The sequence below is a fragment of the Eucyclogobius newberryi genome, unplaced genomic scaffold, assembly GCF_026437365.1.
Source record: "Eucyclogobius newberryi isolate DKJ021-1_F unplaced genomic scaffold, fEucNew1.0.hap1 SCAF_13, whole genome shotgun sequence".
NCBI classification, from domain to species: Eukaryota; Metazoa; Chordata; class Actinopteri; order Gobiiformes; family Gobiidae; genus Eucyclogobius; species Eucyclogobius newberryi.
The window spans coordinates 4310778-4329875 of NW_027315757.1; the positions used below are offsets into that span (position 1 = coordinate 4310778).

Sequence of the window (19098 nt, forward strand, 5' to 3'; positions counted from 1 at the left end):
TTAGGGTTAGATGTTAGGGTCAGGTGTTAGGGTCAGGTGTTTGGGTCAGGTGTTAGATGTTAGGGTCAGGTGTTAGGGTCAGGTGTTAGGGTTAGATGTTAGGGTCAGGTGTTAGGGTCAGGTGTTAGATGTTAGGGTCAGGTGTTAGGGTTAGATGTTAGGGTCAGGTGTTAGGGTCAGGTGTTAGGGTCAGGTGTTTGGGTCAGGTGTTAGATGTTAGGGTCAGGTGTTAGGGTCAGGTGTTTGGGTCAGGTGTTAGGGTCAGGTGGTTGGGTCAGGTGTTAGATGTTAGGGTCAGGTGTTAGGTGTTAGGGTCAGGAGTTAGATGTTAGATGTTAGGGTCAGGTGTTAGATGTTAGGGTCAGGTGTTAGGGTCAGGTGTTAGGGTCAGGTGTTAGGGTTAGATGTTAGGGTCAGGTGTTAGGGTCAGGAGTTAGATGTTAGGGTCAGGTGTTAGATGTTAGGGTCAGGTGTTAGGGTCAGGAGTTAGATGTTAGGGTCAGGTGTTAGATGTTAGGGTCAGGTGTTAGGGTCAGGTGTTAGGGTCAGGTGTTAGATGTTAGGGTCAGGTGTTAGGGTCAGGTGTTAGATGTTAGGGTCAGGTGTTAGGTGTTAGGGTCAGGAGTTAGATGTTAGATGTTAGGGTCAGGTGTTAGATGTTAGGGTCAAGTGTTAGGGTCAGGTGTTAGGGTCAGGTGTTAGGGTTAGATGTTAGGGTCAGGTGTTAGGGTCAGGTGTTAGGGTCAGGTGTTAGGGTTAGATGTTAGGGTCAGGTGTTAGGGTCAGGTGTTAGGGTCAGATGTTAGGGTCAGGTGTTAGGGTCAGGTGTTAGGGTTAGATGTTAGGGTCAGGTGTTAGGGTCAGGTGTTAGGGTTAGATGGGGTTTTAGAGGAGAACAGAGAGGAGCAGAGGGAAGCAGAGGGAAGCAGGACACACCCACGGGACACCCGCTGGCAGCTGCACCCAAAATAGACATTAAATGGGTTCAATTATCAATTATCTGATGTAACCTCCATGTGCCTCTGTCTCTGTGCGGCATAATCCTCCATATACCAGCCCAACGCCTCATTCACCGCTTGACTCTGTTCTCTCGACCCGTCCTCCCACCCAGGGTCTCTCGTCCCAGCCATCGGTCTGCAGTTCGAGATGGTTCACCAGAGCCCATCTCACATGATCAAACATATCTGATATGATATATCTTGTGGCTGTGGGTCCTTAATGAAAACATGGGAACGTGAAGCTTGTTTTGACAGACAAAGAGTGGGAACATGTCACGATTTAACACCATGTCAAATGCTAACTGTTGGAGAGACTGTGGCGCCAGGAGGCAAACCACTATCACATGTTTTGGGACTGTCCTTCGATGCCGCTGGGGAGTCTCCTCAGGTGCGGTGGTTGCTGCAGCGCCGTGCCCAGGGACCATCTCCAGATCTTTGTGCTAGGCTTGGTCAGGACGACCTTAACCTGGCTCCCTCCAGACTGATCTGAGTCTCCGAACAGAGTTCTTCACATGAACCAATCCTTCAAGTCTTTTGCCAAAAGCCATTGGAACGTTAAAAAAATACTTCATGCTGATGCGTCAGAACATCGGATGAAGCAGAAACATCTAAATTGTGTTAAATCCAGTGTTCAGAAAATAAGCTAAAACGAAACAAAACGGATCAAAAGCAGCGCCCCAAACTCATCCCACGAAGAAGCAATGCAATATAATCACTGCATTATAATGAACCCAGTACAATATTCCTTTCCAATATGTCATATCACTATTCACAAAAAACTGGTTCAACTCATTGTCAGCGTAGAAGAAAACTGCCAGAAACGGGACAGACACTTTAAAATTAAAGATAGCAATACGATATTTTCCAACATGGCTCAGCCCCTCAAATCCCCACACTGTGTTTATGAGCTAATCCTGCTGCATATTCAGAGGATTAGGCAGTGAGCGCTGTTGAAAGACGATGTTAGAGACCTTTTTCAAATACTTCCGGATGCAGTCTGGCCCTTCACAAAGACGTGGATCTGCTTCCAGTGAAGAGTGGGTGTTCTTTGTAAGCCTTGTCAAGAACTGCCTGTCGCTCAAAACCGCTTTGCCTATCAGAGCGAGCTTGTCCAGAAGAGATACCTGCAGTTATCTTCGTTTCATCTATATTTGACCAAATATGATGCACTTTCTATAGTATAAAAACTGTCTAAACTAAAACATAACGAACAGAAAACAAAGCGGTATGGAGGTGGTCAGGGCGGATCCAGTGACCTCCAGGGAAAGCAGATGGTTTGTGTGCTTGGGCAAAGTACGTGGTGATATTGTCAGATGTAGCGTGGTCAAGACCGAAAGAAAAGGAAAAGAAAAGGAGGTCAGTGCCAGTCACACTCTGCCTTTGCCCACGGGAGAGAATCCACCAAACGCCTCACAACCCTCGCCACCCACGCACCCACGCCACCCTCGCCACCCACGCCACCCTTGCCACACACGCCACCCACGCCATCCTTGCCACCCACGCCACCAGCCGTGTCCATCACAAGTCACAAAACAACTGCATTAACAAAACCCTGAAGAATGCATCATCTAGCTTTGACCAGGAGGTGGCGTGGGTCTTTAATTGTTCTGTAACGCTCATTTAAAGCCGGTGGGCGTGGTCGCTGCTCACCTGCTTCCTGCGGAGGCACCGACCCGATCTTACCTTAACACCATCATCACACACACAATCTGCTTTCCTTTGAGGGTCCTGGATCTGTCCTGATCTGCTTTCATTGAGTCCATCATTTCACAGACTGTGAAATGGGACGACCACAACGAAGAATGGAGTCTATATACACCAGCGGCTCAGAGACTCCAGTCGCGCTCTGAACTCTGTTTCAGGAGCCGCGCCCTGAACTCTGTTTCAGGAGCCGCGCCCTGAACACAGTGTTTCAGGAGCCGCGCCCTGAACTCTGTTTCAGGAGCCGCGCCCTGAACTCTGTTTCAGGAGCCGCGCCCTGAACTCTGTTTCAGGAGCCGCGCCCTGAACTCTGTTTCAGGAGCCGCGCCCTGAACTCTGTTTCAGGAGCCGCGCCCTGAACACAGTGTTTCAGGAGCCGCGCCCTGAACTCTGTTTCAGGAGCCGCGCCCTGAACTCTGTTTCAGGAGCCGCGCCCTGAACTCTGTTTCAGGAGCCGCGCCCTGAACTCTGCTTCAGGGCCGCGCCCTGAACTCTGTTTCAGGAGCCGCGCCCTGAACTCTGTTTCAGGAGCCGCGCCCTGAACACAGTGTTTCAGGAGCCGCGCCCTGAACTCTGTTTCAGGAGCCGCGCCCTGAACTCTGTTTCAGGAGCCGCGCCCTGAACTCTGTTTCAGGAGCCGCGCCCTGAACTCTGCTTCAGGGCCGCGCCCTGAACTCTGTTTCAGGAGCCACGCCCTGAACTCTGTTTCAGGAGCCGCACCCTGAACTCTGTTTCAGGAGCCGCGCCCTGAACTCTGCTTCAGGGCCGCGCCCTGAACTCTGTTTCAGGAGCCGCGCCCTGAACTCTGTTTCAGGAGCCGCGCCCTGAACTCTGCTTCAGGGTCGCGCCCTGAACTCTGTTTCAGGAGCCGCGCCCTGAACTCTGCTTCAGGGCCGCGCCCTGAACTCTGTTTCAGGAGCCGCGCCCTGAACTCTGCTTCAGGAGCCGCGCCCTGAACTCTGCTTCAGGAGCCGCGCCCTGAACTCTGTTTCAGGAGCCGCGCCCTGAACACAGTGTTTCAGGAGCCGCGCCCTGAACTCTGTTTCAGGAGCCGCGCCCTGAACTCTGTTTCAGGAGCCGCGCCCTGAACACAGTGTTTCAGGAGCCGCGCCCTGAACACAGTGTTTCAGGAGCCGCGCCCTGAACTCTGTTTCAGGAGCCGCGCCCTGAACTCTGTTTCAGGAGCCGCGCCCTGAACTCTGTTTCAGGAGCCGCGCCCTGAACTCTGCTTCAGGGCCGCGCCCTGAACTCTGTTTCAGGAGCCGCGCCCTGAACTCTGTTTCAGGAGCCGCGCCCTGAACACAGTGTTTCAGGAGCCGCGCCTTGAACTCTGCTTCAGGAGCCGCGCCCTGAACTCTGCTTCAGGAGCCGCGCCCTGAACTCTGTTTCAGGAGCCGCGCCCTGAACTCTGTTTCAGGAGCCGCGCCCTGAACTCTGTCTCAGTTCTATTTCTGGTCGTGCAAAATGCAGGACCAAAAGATAGAGACAGTTTCATCCCAGCAGCTATTGTCCTCTTAAACAAGCTCACTTGGCGCAATTATTACATTTTTCCATGTATGTTTGATTTATATTAATTTTAATTTTATAACATTGTCAAGTTTTCTGATTGATCTGCCCCTCTCTTTTGTAAAACAAATGTATAACTCACCCTGTGGCAGTCCCCTCCAGACAGCACCTCCTGGATGAAGACAGCGGGACCGTCGGGCCGGTTGGACCCTCCTCCAATGGTGATACCCAGGCCGCTGGACCGGCCCACAGAAATGAGCTGGATCACACCCTCCCCTGGGTGACTGTGGGTGGAGCCAAACACACAATAAAGGTTTTGGCTACTACAACATAATATCATAATAAAGATATATAAATGCCACAACACAGAGCCTCATTGCTCAGGACAGGTCAGTCTGTCTGCAGTGGGACAACGCAGAGCTGGAGCTTTACGGCGGTGAATGAGGCGTTTCAAGGAGAAGACACTCGCGTTACTTCTCGTCACTGTGGATCACTTTTACCAGCGCGGGTCCACAACATCACGCACAGACTGCTCTCTGCGCGGTGCTAGTTTGTACCGTGCGCTCAAGTGTCACATTTAACACGAAAAGTGCATGGGATCAAAGCCATCAAAGTAAATGTGGTCAGTAGCGGAGCAAAATAGACTTGAATGGGGAGGAGACTAAGACAAAGGCTAAGGGAATCAGGACATAGGCCCACAGAGGGACAGAGGTGTGCGGAGAGACAGAGACAGAGCTGAGAGACAGAGACAGAGCGGAGAGACAAAGACAGAGCGGAGAGACAGAGACAGAGCGGAGAGACAGAGCGGAGAGACAGAGCGGAGAGACAGAGCGGAGAGACAAAGACAGAGCGGAGAGACAGAGACAGAGCGGAGAGACAGAGCGGAGAGACAGAGCGGAGAGACAGAGCGGAGAGACAGAGACAGAGCGGAGAGACAGAGCGGAGAGACAGAGACAGAGCGGAGAGACAGAGCGGAGAGACAAAGACAGAGCTGAGAGATAGAGCGGAGAGACAGAGCGGAGAGACAGAGCGGAGAGACAAAGACAGAGCTGAGAGACAGAGCGGAGAGACAAAGACAGAGCTGAGAGACAGAGCGGAGAGACAGAGCGGAGAGACAGAGCGGAGAGACAAAGACAGAGCTGAGAGACAGAGCGGAGAGACAGAGCAGAGAGACAGAGCGGAGAGACAGAGCGGAGAGACAGAGTGGAGAGACAAAGACAGAACTGAGAGACAGAGCGGAGAGACAGAGCGGAGAGACAGAGTGGAGGGACAGAGCAGAGAGACAAAGACAGAGCGGAGAGACAGAGCTGAGAGACAGAGCAGAGAGACAGAGCGGAGAGACAAAGACAGAGCTGAGAGACAGAGCTGAGAGACAGAGTGGAGAGACAGAGACAGCGCTGAGAGACAGAGCGGAGAGACAGAGCGGAGAGACAGAGTGGAGAGACAAAGACAGAGCGGAGAGACAGAGCGGAGAGACAGAGACAGAGCAGAGAGACAGAGCGGAGAGACAGAGCGGAGAGACAGAGACAGAGCAGAGAGACAGAGCGGAGAGACAGAGACAGAGCAGAGAGACAGAGCGGAGAGACAGAGCGGAGAGACAGAGACAGAGCAGAGAGACAGAGCAGAGAGACAGAGACAGAGCAGAGGGACAGAGCGGAGAGACAAACAAAGGTGTGAGGGGCCGAGGCAGACTGGCCCACTCCTCCTCTCTGCATTTAGAGACGAACCCTGTGTTGGCACTGGACCTTTGCTCAAATGACTTCTGTCTTGTGTAATGTGGGCGTGGCATACATGTCCTCTTGGCCTGGCCCCGCACTTTGAGAAGCTCTGAATTACCGGATAAACTAACTACTATATTACAAAAAAAAACTTCAAAAATACACCCACCGCTATTTTTCCATGAACAGAATGAGCTCTGGTCCTCACTGGTAATATTGACTGAAATCTGGATTTTTGATTTTATGTTTCTACTCTGCTGTTTCTAAACTGTTGCAGCAGTTGATTTACCCAAAGTGGGACGAATGAAAGGTTCTCTTACCTTTCTTCTTTTTTTATATCAAGCAAATCTCCACATTTATTATCTCACTTTATTTAGCCAACCACAGCACGGCATCTGCAGAGTAACTAGAGACATCTGTTCCACACTACAGGAGGACGGGAGGGCATCTGACACACACCTGAGCGATCGCAGCAGAGGCCCACTGTTGTTGTTCATGTTCTGAGAGCCAGCTGGACTGAGGAGCAAAGGACTCTGGGAGCGGGAGGAGGAGCCTGAGGAGGTGCTGTCCAGGTACCGCCCACCTGAAAGTCAGAAGAGCTCAAAGTCACGTTCAAGTAACAATTCACACAAAAGAATGACAAGAAGTTTATGTTTATTTAGTTCTGGTTGTGGAGTTTGAGAATGATTGACATCTGCAGCCCGTCGTTTGTGGAGGAGGAGCTCTTCTTCCCTCAGGTTTCTACTTTCGCTCAAATGGTTTGGTAATTTAATTGAATTTGTCTTGAGTCGTTTGGACTCGTTTCAAACTAAATGTTGGGGCTTCAAAAATATTCAAATAAACAATGTATTCTAATAGTGAGTGAGGTGCAGGGAATTGAATAAAGTCCACTGGGCTTGTGTTTACAGGGAGCGGGAGCTGCTCAAGGCTTTAGCTTCAGCCTGAGCAGCTCTGAACATGTGGTCATCAGAGAGCCCGGGGCCCTCCATCTGTCCAGCTAAGGTCAGCTGCACTGTCCACTTCAGTGAGCATATGAGCACACACAGCAGACATTCTACGGATGATGGACATTTGCGGCCATGTACTCACGTAGGCCAGTATTTTTATGAACGTATATCTGCCACCCTCACACACACACGATCCTTTTAAATAATGTCCATCCACACAAACCCGTATAATTGTGCTCTTGAACGCCGTCGTAAACATGTCAGACCAATAGTTGGCTATGTTTACCTCAAAGTTAGACCCCATCTATCCAATGAGAGCAGGCCTTTTGGTCACATGTGTTTTCATTCATTGTCGCAGATAGTGACGTTTGGGAACTTAAAATGCCGTTTATCCACGTCCACACTCAAACACAGAACCGGAGATTTCCAAGATCTTCACTTTGGTCAGAGTTTTCCAAAAGCACCGATTTCAAGGACAGAATCCTCCTGTGATACGTGTGGACAGGGCCTCTGGACAGGGCCTCTGGACAGGGCCTCTGGACAGGGCCTCTGGACATGGTCTCACAGCTGAGGTGGTGCTGTGGAGACGGCCCACGGACACATGAGGTCAGACAGAAAGTGTGTGTGTGTGTTGTGTGTGTTGTGTGTGTGTGTGTGTGTGGTACCGTTGGGGGCCTTGGTGCTGGCGGGCTGGGTCCCGTGGGCGTCCGTGCTCTGCTGTACGGGCGAGTTCCGTGTGGAGCCTGTGCTGCCGTTTGAGCCGTACTTCTCCATGAGCTCAGCAAATTCTCTCCTACGGAAGACGTGAAGCGTATATATATATATATATATATATATATATATATATATATATATATATATATATATATATATATATATATATATATATATATATATATATATATATATATATATATATATATATATATATACATACATACATATATATATATATATATATACATATAATATCTATGATAATATGTAATCATAAAATAAACAGCTGAGGCACAAACTATTTTTTGTCATTAAATACATTTGTTTGCTGTTGGCGACCAAAACATTCTGTTACAGCAAATCATCTTTGAGCGCAATTCTCCAAATGTTCCCTTGAATCAGTGTTCTCCCTCTCCTGCTCCTTACCTGCTCCTTACCAAAACAAAAGCCCGTAGGCTTTAAACGAGGTGGAATAGTACTTTTGATCTGCTGTTTGTGCTGCTCCTCTCAGCCGAGGTGAGAAGGAGCTGTGGACCTAATCAGAAGCTGATCTGTGCAGAACCCTATATTTTTAAGACCCTTTTTTCAAAAATTTATCGGGATACGAATCGTGTAATGAGGGAATTGTATCGGAATATATATGTATTGGGATAGGTATCGTATCGCGAGGGTCTTGGCAATACCCAGCCCTAGTCTACACTGGCTCTGGTCCATGGCCGGGTCGTCTTGGATCTCTTGGGCTCGGTTAGGTTCATGGCCTGAATTTCAATCAAATTTATTTTTGAAACGCCCAAAATCAGAACAGCAGTTTCCTCGAAGGGCGACGTTGAAAAACAGTTCAATAATGTTCATTGGAAATGGTAAGTAAATGGTAGTAAATGGATAATGTCCCAGCGGCCTTTGTATCCTAAAGTTATGTCACTAAAACAAATGTTTTCCTAATCTAACATTGTCTCTGAATTATACTTTTTAATCATGAAAAGACATTTAGTATTTCCAAGTTTGTGTCTAAGTGAAACGTGGCTAAATCTAGAGTAAACAGGAACAATTTTGCCTCATTTCTTTGACTTCTCTGCAAAGCCTCTACACCACGTTTGAACCTCTCTTTATGTTTTAGGTTTGGCAGCATCAACAAGCAAGAAATAGCTGTTGCTAACATGCACGAGCTTGTGAGCTCAGCCATCCATAGATTTAAATGATATATGCGGAGTGTAGCATGTAAATGCTATTGAACAATTAGCAACTCAGCTACTCTGTTAAGATTTGAAGGACACCGGAGCGTTCCCCTGCATTTTGAGGGTTTGGGTTGGTACAAACCCTCCGAGCACATTTACGATGTCACAGCCTTGTTATAAGTCATTGTTATATGTCAGTGTTAGTGTATTGTCAGTGTCAGTGTCATTAATTTGTCTGTGATGGAACATTCGATTCGACGTAATACCGGATAGCGTCATACAAGTTATCATCACAAGACCAAGTCATTATTAGGTGAGAAATGATTGAAATGATGAAGAGAGCCAGCCTCTCAGGCCGGTGTGGGTCAGACAGTAAGTGGTGACACTTTTGGACCATACTCATCCAAAGTGAACCAGTGGAAACATGGCTTTACACCTACGAACTAAACTAGTTATGACGGCTGCTGGAGATTTTCAGGGGCTTCTAGCATTAGCAGTAAATGTTTGTAGCTAGAACTGCTAATAAAAGTCTCCAAATCAGTTCTGCCATTAGTGCAGTATGTAAATCCAGCTGAGATTGGAGTAGGCAAGAAATGTGGCATTGTTGGCACACAAGCTTTTAAAAAACCCTTCAAAGTCCCTTTTTGTCTAGATGCTAAAAGGTTGTGCACAGTTTATCAAGAGATGAATTTATGATCACATTGTCTTCTGAATCTGTGTTTGTTGTTGGAATGACAAATAAAGCCCTTAAATATTTAGGATGTCATCACCCTCACTCATACAAATGTTGTATATTAACACATGAATATTAGTGATATATCTGAAAGGATAATTGGCTTTTATCAGAGGAAGGTATTTAGTGATAAACTATTACCTTTGTAGGTCATGAACATTTTGTAGAGGCGTTTCATCAAAGCGAGCAGTGCATTTTGATGTAAAGTGTTGCTGTTTCCAAATTATTATTGTATGACTGTCAATCAGAATATTTTTTAAAGAATCACAATTAAATTCAGAGCTGTGGGTGGGGATAGGGGGTAGGTCAATACAATAATTTTCAGAGCACTTAGAACAACATAAAGATTTGGAAAAAGCGTGATCAAAGCCCATTGAAGTGTATTTGAACATCTGTAGTCTAAAGCATATGTGACTTGTGGAATGCGTGTGAGAGTTACTTGGCCTCCTCGTCGCGGGCGATGAGCAGCCGCATGTGGCTGGTGGCGGAGGCGGCTCTCAGGACGTCCACGGCTCTGGGACACAAACAGTGGCTCCTTGCATTTAAAATTGTTATTATGATATTTGAGCACATATTACCAACATATGTTGTTCCTAATAAAATGAATACTAAATTTAATCTTGTTTCATTTATATACACACTGAGCAAAATAAGTATTTGCACACCCTGTGATTTTGCTAGTTGTCCTGCTTAGAAATGATAGAGAGGTCTGAAATGTTCATCATATGTGCATTTCCACTGTGAGAGACAAAATCTAAAAACAAAATCTGGAAATCACATTGTGTGTTTTTTAAATAATTTATTTGTATGTTATTGATGCAAATAACAATTTGATCAGCAAGGATTCTGGCTCTCAAAGACCTGTTAGTCTGCCTTTAAAAGGTCCACCTCTGCTCCACTTATTCATCTAAATTAGTCACTCCTGTTTGAGCTCATTATCTGCATAAAGACCCCTGTCCACCCCATAATCAGTCAGACTCCAACTGCCATGGGCCAGACATAAGAGCTGTCACACACCAGAGACTGTAGACCTCCACAAGGCTGGAAAGGGCTATGGGGCAATTGGCCAGCAGCTTGGTGAAGAAAGATCAACTGTTGAAGCAATTGTTAGAGAATGGAAGAGGCTAAAGATGACTGTCATTCTCCTCTCGAACTGGGGCTCCGCTCCATGCAAGGTCTTACCTTGTGGGGTTCAATGATGATAAGAAAGGTGAGGAATCAGCCCAGAACTACAGGAGGAGCTGGTCAATGACCTGAAGAGAGCTGGGACCACAGTTTCAAAGGTTACTATGGTAACACACTACACCATCTTGGTTTAAAATCATGCATCGCACAGAAGGTTCCTCTGCTTAAGTCAGCACATGTCCAGACCTGTCTGAAGTTTACCAATGACCATCTGGACAATAGGGCAGATGACTGCACTGTGTTAAGGAGAGAATGAATGGGGCCATGACAAACTCCTTCCCTCAGTCAGAGCATTGAAGATGGGGCGTGGCTGAAGATGGGGCGTGGCTCAGTCTTCCAACATGACAATGACCTGAAGCACACGACCAGGAGAACCAAGGAGTGGCTCCATAAGAAGCATATCAAGGTTCTGGAGTGACCGAGCCAGTCTTCAGACATAAATCCAATAGACAATCTTTGAACTGAGCTGAAACTCTGTTGCTCAGCGACAGCCCTGAAACCAGAAGATCTAGAGAAGATCTGTGTGGAGGAGTGGCCAAAGTCCCTGCTGCAGTGTGAGCAAACCTGGTCAAGAACAACAGGAAATGTTTGACCTCTGGAACTGTAAACAAAGGCTTCTGTACCAAATATTAACACAGATTTTCTTATGTGTTCAAATACTTATTTGCAGCAATAACATACTAATACATTATGTAAAAATCATACAATGTGATTTTCATATCATCCGCCAGTTTTGTTGTGCTTTAATCTATTTGTCTTACCAAACAAGACTCATCTTTTTAACTCCATTTTTAAAAATTGTTTATCCATGTGTTTGAAAGTGATGATAAAGTAGGAGAGTTGCCACAGCAATTAATAAAACAGGAAGCTGAAACTTATGAATACTAGTTTTACAGGATGGAGTAAACAGCTTATCTTTAGAAGTAACCCAACAGTACTTTATTATTTTTAACAACGCAGTTATCATTCACGTTCACATTTGTAAGATTATTTGTATAAAAGTATTTTCAATACTTAAGTATTTTCTACAGAAAACACTTCAGTATTATATATTTCAGTACTGATAGTACATATATATATATATATATATATATATATATATATATATATATATATATATATATATATATATATAGTATATATATAGTAGTAAGTACTGAAATACAGTACTTACCGTCTCTGGTAGTAATAAATAATGCATTTGGTTTTAGGAACAAGTGAGGTTAAGCAAAATCAAAATTAAATTACAAGCTAAAGTTTAACAGAGCAGCTTTTCACTGCGAAATGCAAAGACTGGAGTGAGGGACTCCAGGGACGTACCGGTCACTGGTCACCCCCACCAGGCTGTCCCCATTCACCTCCAGGATCTGGTCCCCCGGCTGGAGGTTCCCTGGAAACACACATTCTGTCTTACACTGTGGCCTCTTATGTTTCATCACAAGTCGATCAGGATGTAGCTCTTCTTATGATATAATACAGTTCACACTTCACTAGGGCCCATATGACAAGCTTTTTGCTCTTGAAATGATTTGATCAAGATTTTCAATTTGATTTCATCAATAAAATCTTAATAAAAAAAATTCCACAATACAGACTTTACGGCCCAATCCTCATTCTCATTTCCACCCCTTCCCCCAAGCTGCACCGCTTCCTCTCAGCCTTCAAAATGAAAGGGGAAGGACACATGGGAATAGGGCCCTCGTTTTGTTCAGATTTCATCTTGTTATTATTAAATATAAGGCAAGTGAAATCATTCATTTAGCCTATAAATAATAATTTACTATATATATATAGTATACGACCTTAAAGTGCATCCCATTTAGTTGCAGCTCTATTCCAAAATTGATTAGACTAATTATTTGCTTCACATTTCTACAAACAATACCCCATAATAACAATGCGAAATAAGATTGAAGAAAAAAAAGAAATATATCTATAAATAAATAAATCACTTTCACATAAGGATGCAACGCGTTGAAAGCCTCACGTCTTTTTGATTATAATGCTGTTTGGCAAATGTATTTGTGACAGTTTCCTCCATTCTTCTTTGCAGAAGAAGCTCCATCAGGTTGGATGGTGAGCGTCGGTTAACAGCCATTTTCAGATCCAGAGATTTTCAATAGGGTTAAAGTGTGGCCCCTGGGCCACTCAAGGACATTCACAGAGTTGTCCTGTAGCCACTCCTTTGTTCTCCTGGCTGTGTGCTTAGGGTCGTTGTCTTGTTGTCCAGTCTGGAGCGCTCTGGAGCAGGTTTGGATCAAGGATGCCTCTGTACACTGCTGCTTACAAAATGATGCACCATAGACCCCATCATGCACACACACAACACATCTGCCACATCTGAGGTTCCTGGATTCATCCTGATGTCCTCGAAACGGCCTAGTCTTCTGTTAGTTGTTTTCTGGAGTTTTAGTTTGTAACAGTTCACGTGACATGTTGCCTCTCCGTGGTTAGATAGTCATGACAAACAGCACATAAAAGTTCAAATGAAAAGGGTTGATAGTTGAAGAAGACAGAAGTTCTGAGCTTTGATCCTTATCTACAGCTGTGAGTCGCTGACACTTAAAAGAGACAAACATTTGAGGACATTTCCATCTGCTCTTCCTCGTCCACAAGCCCTCAAAACATTCAAGAGCACAGTGGGTCTGATCCTAAAATATTACACCCGGACAGTTAGAAATTGGACTTGTTAAAGTTGTCTGCAAGGACGCTAACGTTTATTAGCATAGCCAAACAATAATATATAAACTAGCATTAGCCAGGCTCTAACAACCTGAAACAAACAGCTCAGTCCACTGGTCCCTCCTGACCACAGGAACACAGTTCTGACCACAGAAACACAGTCCTGACCACAGGAACACAGTCCCAACCACAGGAACACAGTTCTGACCACAGGAACACAGTCCTAACCACAGGAACACAGTCCTGACCACAGGAACACAGTCCTGACCACAGGAACACAGTTCTGACCACAGGAACACAGTCCTGACCACAGGAACACAGTCCTGACCACAGGAACACAGTTCTGACCACAGGAACACAGTCCTAACCACAGGAACACAGTTCTGACCACAGGAACACAGTCCTGACCACAGGAACACAGTTCTGACCACAGGAACACAGTCCTAACCACAGGAACACAGTCCCAACCACAGGAACACAGTTCTGACCACAGGAACACAGTCCTAACCACAGGAACACAGTTCTGACCACAGGAACACAGTCCTAACCACAGGAACACAGTCCTGACCACAGGAACACAGTCCTGACCACAGGAACACAGTTCTGACCACAGGAACACAGTCCTGACCACAGGAACACAGTTCTGACCACAGGAACACAGTCCTAACCACAGGAACACAGTCCCAACCACAGGAACACAGTTCTGACCACAGGAACACAGTTCTGACCACAGGAACACAGTCCTGACCACAGGAACACAGTCCTGACCACAGGAACACAGTTCTGACCACAGGAACACAGTTCTGACCACAGGAACACAGTCCTAACCACAGGAACACAGTTCTGACCACAGGAACACAGTCCTAACCACAGGAACACAGTTCTGACCACAGGAACACAGTTCTGACCACAGGAACACAGTCCTAACCACAGGAACACAGTTCTGACCACAGGAACACAGTCCTGACCACAGGAACACAGTTCTGACCACAGGAACACAGTCCTAACCACAGGAACACAGTTCTGACCACAGGAACACAGTCCTGACCACAGGAACACAGTTCTGACCACAGGAACACAGTCCTAACCACAGGAACACAGTCCTAACCACAGGAACACAGTTCTGACCACAGGAACACAGTTCTGACCACAGGAACACAGTCCTAACCACAGGAACACAGTCCTAACCACAGGAACACAGTCCTGACCACAGGAACACAGTTCTGACCACAGGAACACAGTCCTAACCACAGGAACACAGTCCTAACCACAGGAACACAGTTCTGACCACAGGAACACAGTCCTGACCACAGGAACACAGTTCTGACCACAGGAACACAGTCCTAACCACAGGAACACAGTTCTGACCACAGGAACACAGTTCTGACCACAGGAACACAGTCCCAACCACAGGAACACAGTTCTGACCACAGGAACACAGTCCTAACCACAGGAACACAGTCCTAACCACAGGAACACAGTTCTGACCACAGGAACACAGTCCTAACCACAGGAACACAGTTCTGACCACAGGAACACAGTCCTGACCACAGGAACACAGTCCTAACCACAGGAACACAGTTCTGACCACAGGAACACAGTCCTGACCACAGGAACACAGTTCTGACCACAGGAACACAGTCCTAACCACAGGAACACAGTTCTGACCACAGGAACACAGTTCTGACCACAGGAACACAGTCCTAACCACAGGAACACAGTTCTGACCACAGGAACACAGTCCTGACCACAGGAACACAGTCCTAACCACAGGAACACAGTTCTGACCACTGTGACCACAGGAACACAGTCCTAACCACAGGAACACAGTTCTGACCACAGGAACACAGTCCTGACCACAGGAACACAGTCCTAACCACAGGAACACAGTTCTGACCACAGGAACACAGTCCTGACCACAGGAACACAGTCCTAACCACAGGAACACAGTCCTGACCACAGGAACACAGTCCTAACCACAGGAACACAGTTCTGACCACAGGAACACAGTTCTGACCACAGGAACACAGTCCTGACCACAGGAACACAGTCCTAACCACAGGAACACAGTTCTGACCACAGGAACACAGTTCTGACCACAGGAACACAGTCCTGACCACTGTGACCACAGGAACACAGTTCTGGTGACAGACGGTACTCATAGCCCACGATGGCACTGGTAACGAGTGTGTGACGTCACTTTGGACCATGAATAGCAAAACTAAACTTTGTTTGTGTAATTTCATCTAATTTCAAAGAAATATATAGTTTTCAATTAAAAAATATATATTAGATAAATTGTCGTTTCTGTTCGATAACATCTTGAACTCATTCAGATAAAGCTGAGGGAAACAAGCAACAATAAAAACCCAAAATAAACCCATTTGTTGGACATGAAACCACACAAATGTATAATTAAATAAAACACCTAGTCTAAATTTTAGCTAGATGGGCTTTTTATGAAAAGATGCCTGTCAACCTCTTGTGAACAAGACCCAGAGATACTTGAACTCCTCCACTTGGGGCAAGGACTCACAAGAGAGAGCAAGACACCTTTTTCCAGTCGAAAACCATGGCCTTGGATTTGGAGGTGCTGATCTTCATCCCAGCTGCTTGTCACTCAGCTCAAACCGTCCCAGTGCATGTTGTAGGTCCGGGTTTGATGGAGCCATCATAAAAACTATGAACAGAGCCGGTGACAAAGCACAGCCCTGAGGAGTCCCACATCCACTGGGAACAGGTCTGACTTACTTCAGTGAACACAGCTCCTGCTCCGGTCATACAGGGACCGGACAGCCCTGAGCAAAGGGCCCCGGACCCCGTACTGTACGTGGTTTGTTGTACTCTCTGTACTGCATTAGACATACATGGTTGCATTGTGATTTTTTGTTCCAAAGTTTGAGTGTGTGTGTGTTTGTGTGTTTATACCGTCACACGCAGCCAGTCCTCCAGGGAGGATGCGCTTGACGTAGACTCCAAACTCCTCTCCAGTCTGCTCCTTCACTCCTCCGATCACTTTGATTCCTGACCAGAGGACACAGAGGACACAGAGGACACAGAGGACACATCAGGCTCAGTTTAACAGGGCAGAGCTATGCAGGGTCAGACCCAAGCTTCTCCAGGCAAAAAACTGCACTGCCAAAAAAGTCTGTCCACATGAGATCAAATGACTCAGACCTGATTTGAGGCTTCACATCTGGATTTGAGTGTTTTTTTCCAAAGGGTTATTTTCATTTTAATTTTTTATCAAGTTGATTTGCTTGTCTACATCAGGCATGTCCAAACTATGGCCCAGGGGCCAAATGCGGTCCTCAGACAAATTTTTGTTGGCGCTCCAGCTTCCTGCTAAGTTGGTCCAAAGAACAAAAAGTAGTACTTTTTACTGTAAAATCTTTCAAATTCACTCACATTAATATTATAACAACCTAATATTAATGTTCCACGTCTTATTAAAGGTGTGGAGGCTCATCGAAACTATGTCAAATGCAAAATATTAAATGATTAAATTTGGCATTCAACAAGGTTGTTTGTGGCCCTCTGCGCGGTAGAAGTTTCAAAATGTGGCCCTCGGTGAAAAAGTTAGGACACCCCTGATCTACATCAAACTAGGATAATATCTATCTTACTGCCATTTAAACATAAATTGCATCTGCTTCCTTTTAAAAAGGTTATGGTCTATTTTTACACACTATTTTTAATTTTAATAACAGTAACATAACAGTAGTATGAGTTTTTCTTCTCCAATTTTTTGATGTCTAAATGGTTGTCTAGTGCAATGCTGGAATGTTAGCAGTGAAGCAGTGCAAAGGATTATAGTCCCCTCTGCCCCGCATTAGGCATAGAAACAGTAAAAATCCACAATGTAATTAAAAAGAGGGATACAATTTGACAAAAAGAGAAAATCCCTGTTTGAATGAAAGTGAAACCCCCTCATGCCATCAGGCGCTTCTTCTCAGCACTGGCACGGAACACAGTGAGCTCTAATTGGCCCACAATCCAAGGACAGGGGGTAATTATGGGATGTAGGGAGAGTGGCTTTAAAGAGAACAGCACAGCCCCAACCCCTGAACTCAGATAACTAACACTTTCATGTCTTGTTCGGAGGCTGCGAGGACATGTCCCTGAGTGTGCATGTGACAGAGTGCACGTGAGGGAACAGGAACAAAGCATCTCATATACGTGCTGAGATGGGTTAAGATAAAGATAATTAAGACTTTTTAAGTTAGAGAGTATGGAGAGTCTCACATGTTTGTTTCCAATCCATCTTCTTCAGCTACTCCGGGGGGAACCCAGGCCAACCGAGAGACAGCGTCTCCTCCAGCGTGTCCTGGGTCTTCCCCGGGGCCTCTTCCCGGTAGGACTGGGACATGTCCGAAACACCTCCCCAGGGAGCTGCCCAGGAGGCTCCGGAACAGCGCCCAGCCACCCGGCGGAGGAAACTCATTTTGACCGCTTGTATCTGTGATCTTGTCCTTCCGGTCATTACTCAAAGCTCATGACCATAGGTGAGGTCAGGAACGTAGACCGACCGGTAAATCAAGAGCTTTGCCTTTCGACTCAGCTTCTTCTTCACCACAACGGTCCGATGCAGCGACTGCATCACTGCAGCCGCTGCACTGATCTGAAGAATCTCACGCTCCATCCTTCCCTCACTCACTCACTCGTGAACAAAACCCCGAGATACTTGAACTCCTCCACTTGGGGCAAGGACTCCCCACCCACCTGGAGAGGGCAAGACACCTTTTTCCGGTTGAGAACCATGGCCTCGGATTTGGAGGTGCTGATTCTCATCCCAGACGCTTCACACTCGGCTGCAAACCGTCACAGTGCATGTTGCAGGTCCGGGTTTGATGGAGCCATCAGGACAACATCGTCTGCAAACAGCAGAGATGAGATCCTGTGGTCCCAAACCGGACACCCTCTCCTACAGGGGAGGCAATAGTGTTTCCCAACATATCATATTTTCTTGTGCTGTGGTGACTGTGCAGCCCAGGATTAGCCCGGCCTGCTGCATCTGGGGCCCACGCGCTCACTCACAAATGGGTTAAGGCTTTAGTGCTGACCTACTTCTGTCCCAAACACCTCACTCATGTGTTTAAATACAGACACACACACGGGGCATTGCGACAATGCCACCTGCTTTAGTCCTGTTTTAGTCCAGCTTTAGTCCTGCTTTAGTCCTGTTTTAGTCCAGCTTTAGTCCTGCTTTAGTCCTGTTTTAGTCCTGCTTTAGTCCTGCTTTAGTCCTGCTTTAGTCCTGCTTTAGTCCTGATTTAGTCCGGGTTTAGTCCTGCTTTAGTCCTACTTTAGTCCGGGTTTAGTCCGGGTTTAGTCCTGGTTCAGACCTGCTTTAGTCCTACTTTAGTCCGGGTTTAGTCCTGATTTAGTCCTGGTTTAGTCCTGGTTTAGTCCTGCTTTAGTCCTGGTTTAGTCCTGGTTTAGTCCTGGTTTAGTCCTGGTTCAGTCCTGCTTTAGTCCTGGTTTAGTCCTGGTTTAGTCCTGGTTTAGTCCTGGTTCAGACATGGTTTAGTCCTGGTTTAGTCCTGCATTAGCCATGGTTTAGTCCTGGTTCAGATCTGGTTTAGTCCTGGTTTAGTCCTGCATTAGCCCTGGTTTAGTCCTGGTTCAGATCTGGTTTAGTCCTGGTTTAGTCCTGGTTCAGACCTGGTTTAGTCCTGGTTTAGTCCTGCTTTAGTCCTGCTTTAGTCCTGCTTTAGTCCTGCTTTAGTCCTGCTT

The 19098-nt window shown here is 46.4% G+C and overlaps 1 protein-coding gene across 6 annotated transcripts in view; it reads right to left on the minus strand.

Moving 5' to 3' along the window:
* LOC140357840 (syntaxin-binding protein 4) overlaps nucleotides 1-19098 on the minus strand; it is a 162326-nt gene that overhangs the window by 77911 nt on the left and 65317 nt on the right. For all 6 annotated transcript variants that reach the window (XM_072442362.1, XM_072442363.1, XM_072442361.1 and 3 more), the window contains exons 3-8: nucleotides 16291-16386; nucleotides 12001-12070; nucleotides 9935-10009; nucleotides 7536-7663; nucleotides 6383-6506; nucleotides 4348-4489 (exon numbers count right to left, since the gene is read on the minus strand). In XM_072442362.1, the coding sequence (XP_072298463.1) occupies nucleotides 4348-4489; nucleotides 6383-6506; nucleotides 7536-7663; nucleotides 9935-10009; nucleotides 12001-12070; nucleotides 16291-16386 (635 nt within the window). The remainder of the gene's footprint in view (nucleotides 1-4347; nucleotides 4490-6382; nucleotides 6507-7535; nucleotides 7664-9934; nucleotides 10010-12000; nucleotides 12071-16290; nucleotides 16387-19098) is intronic.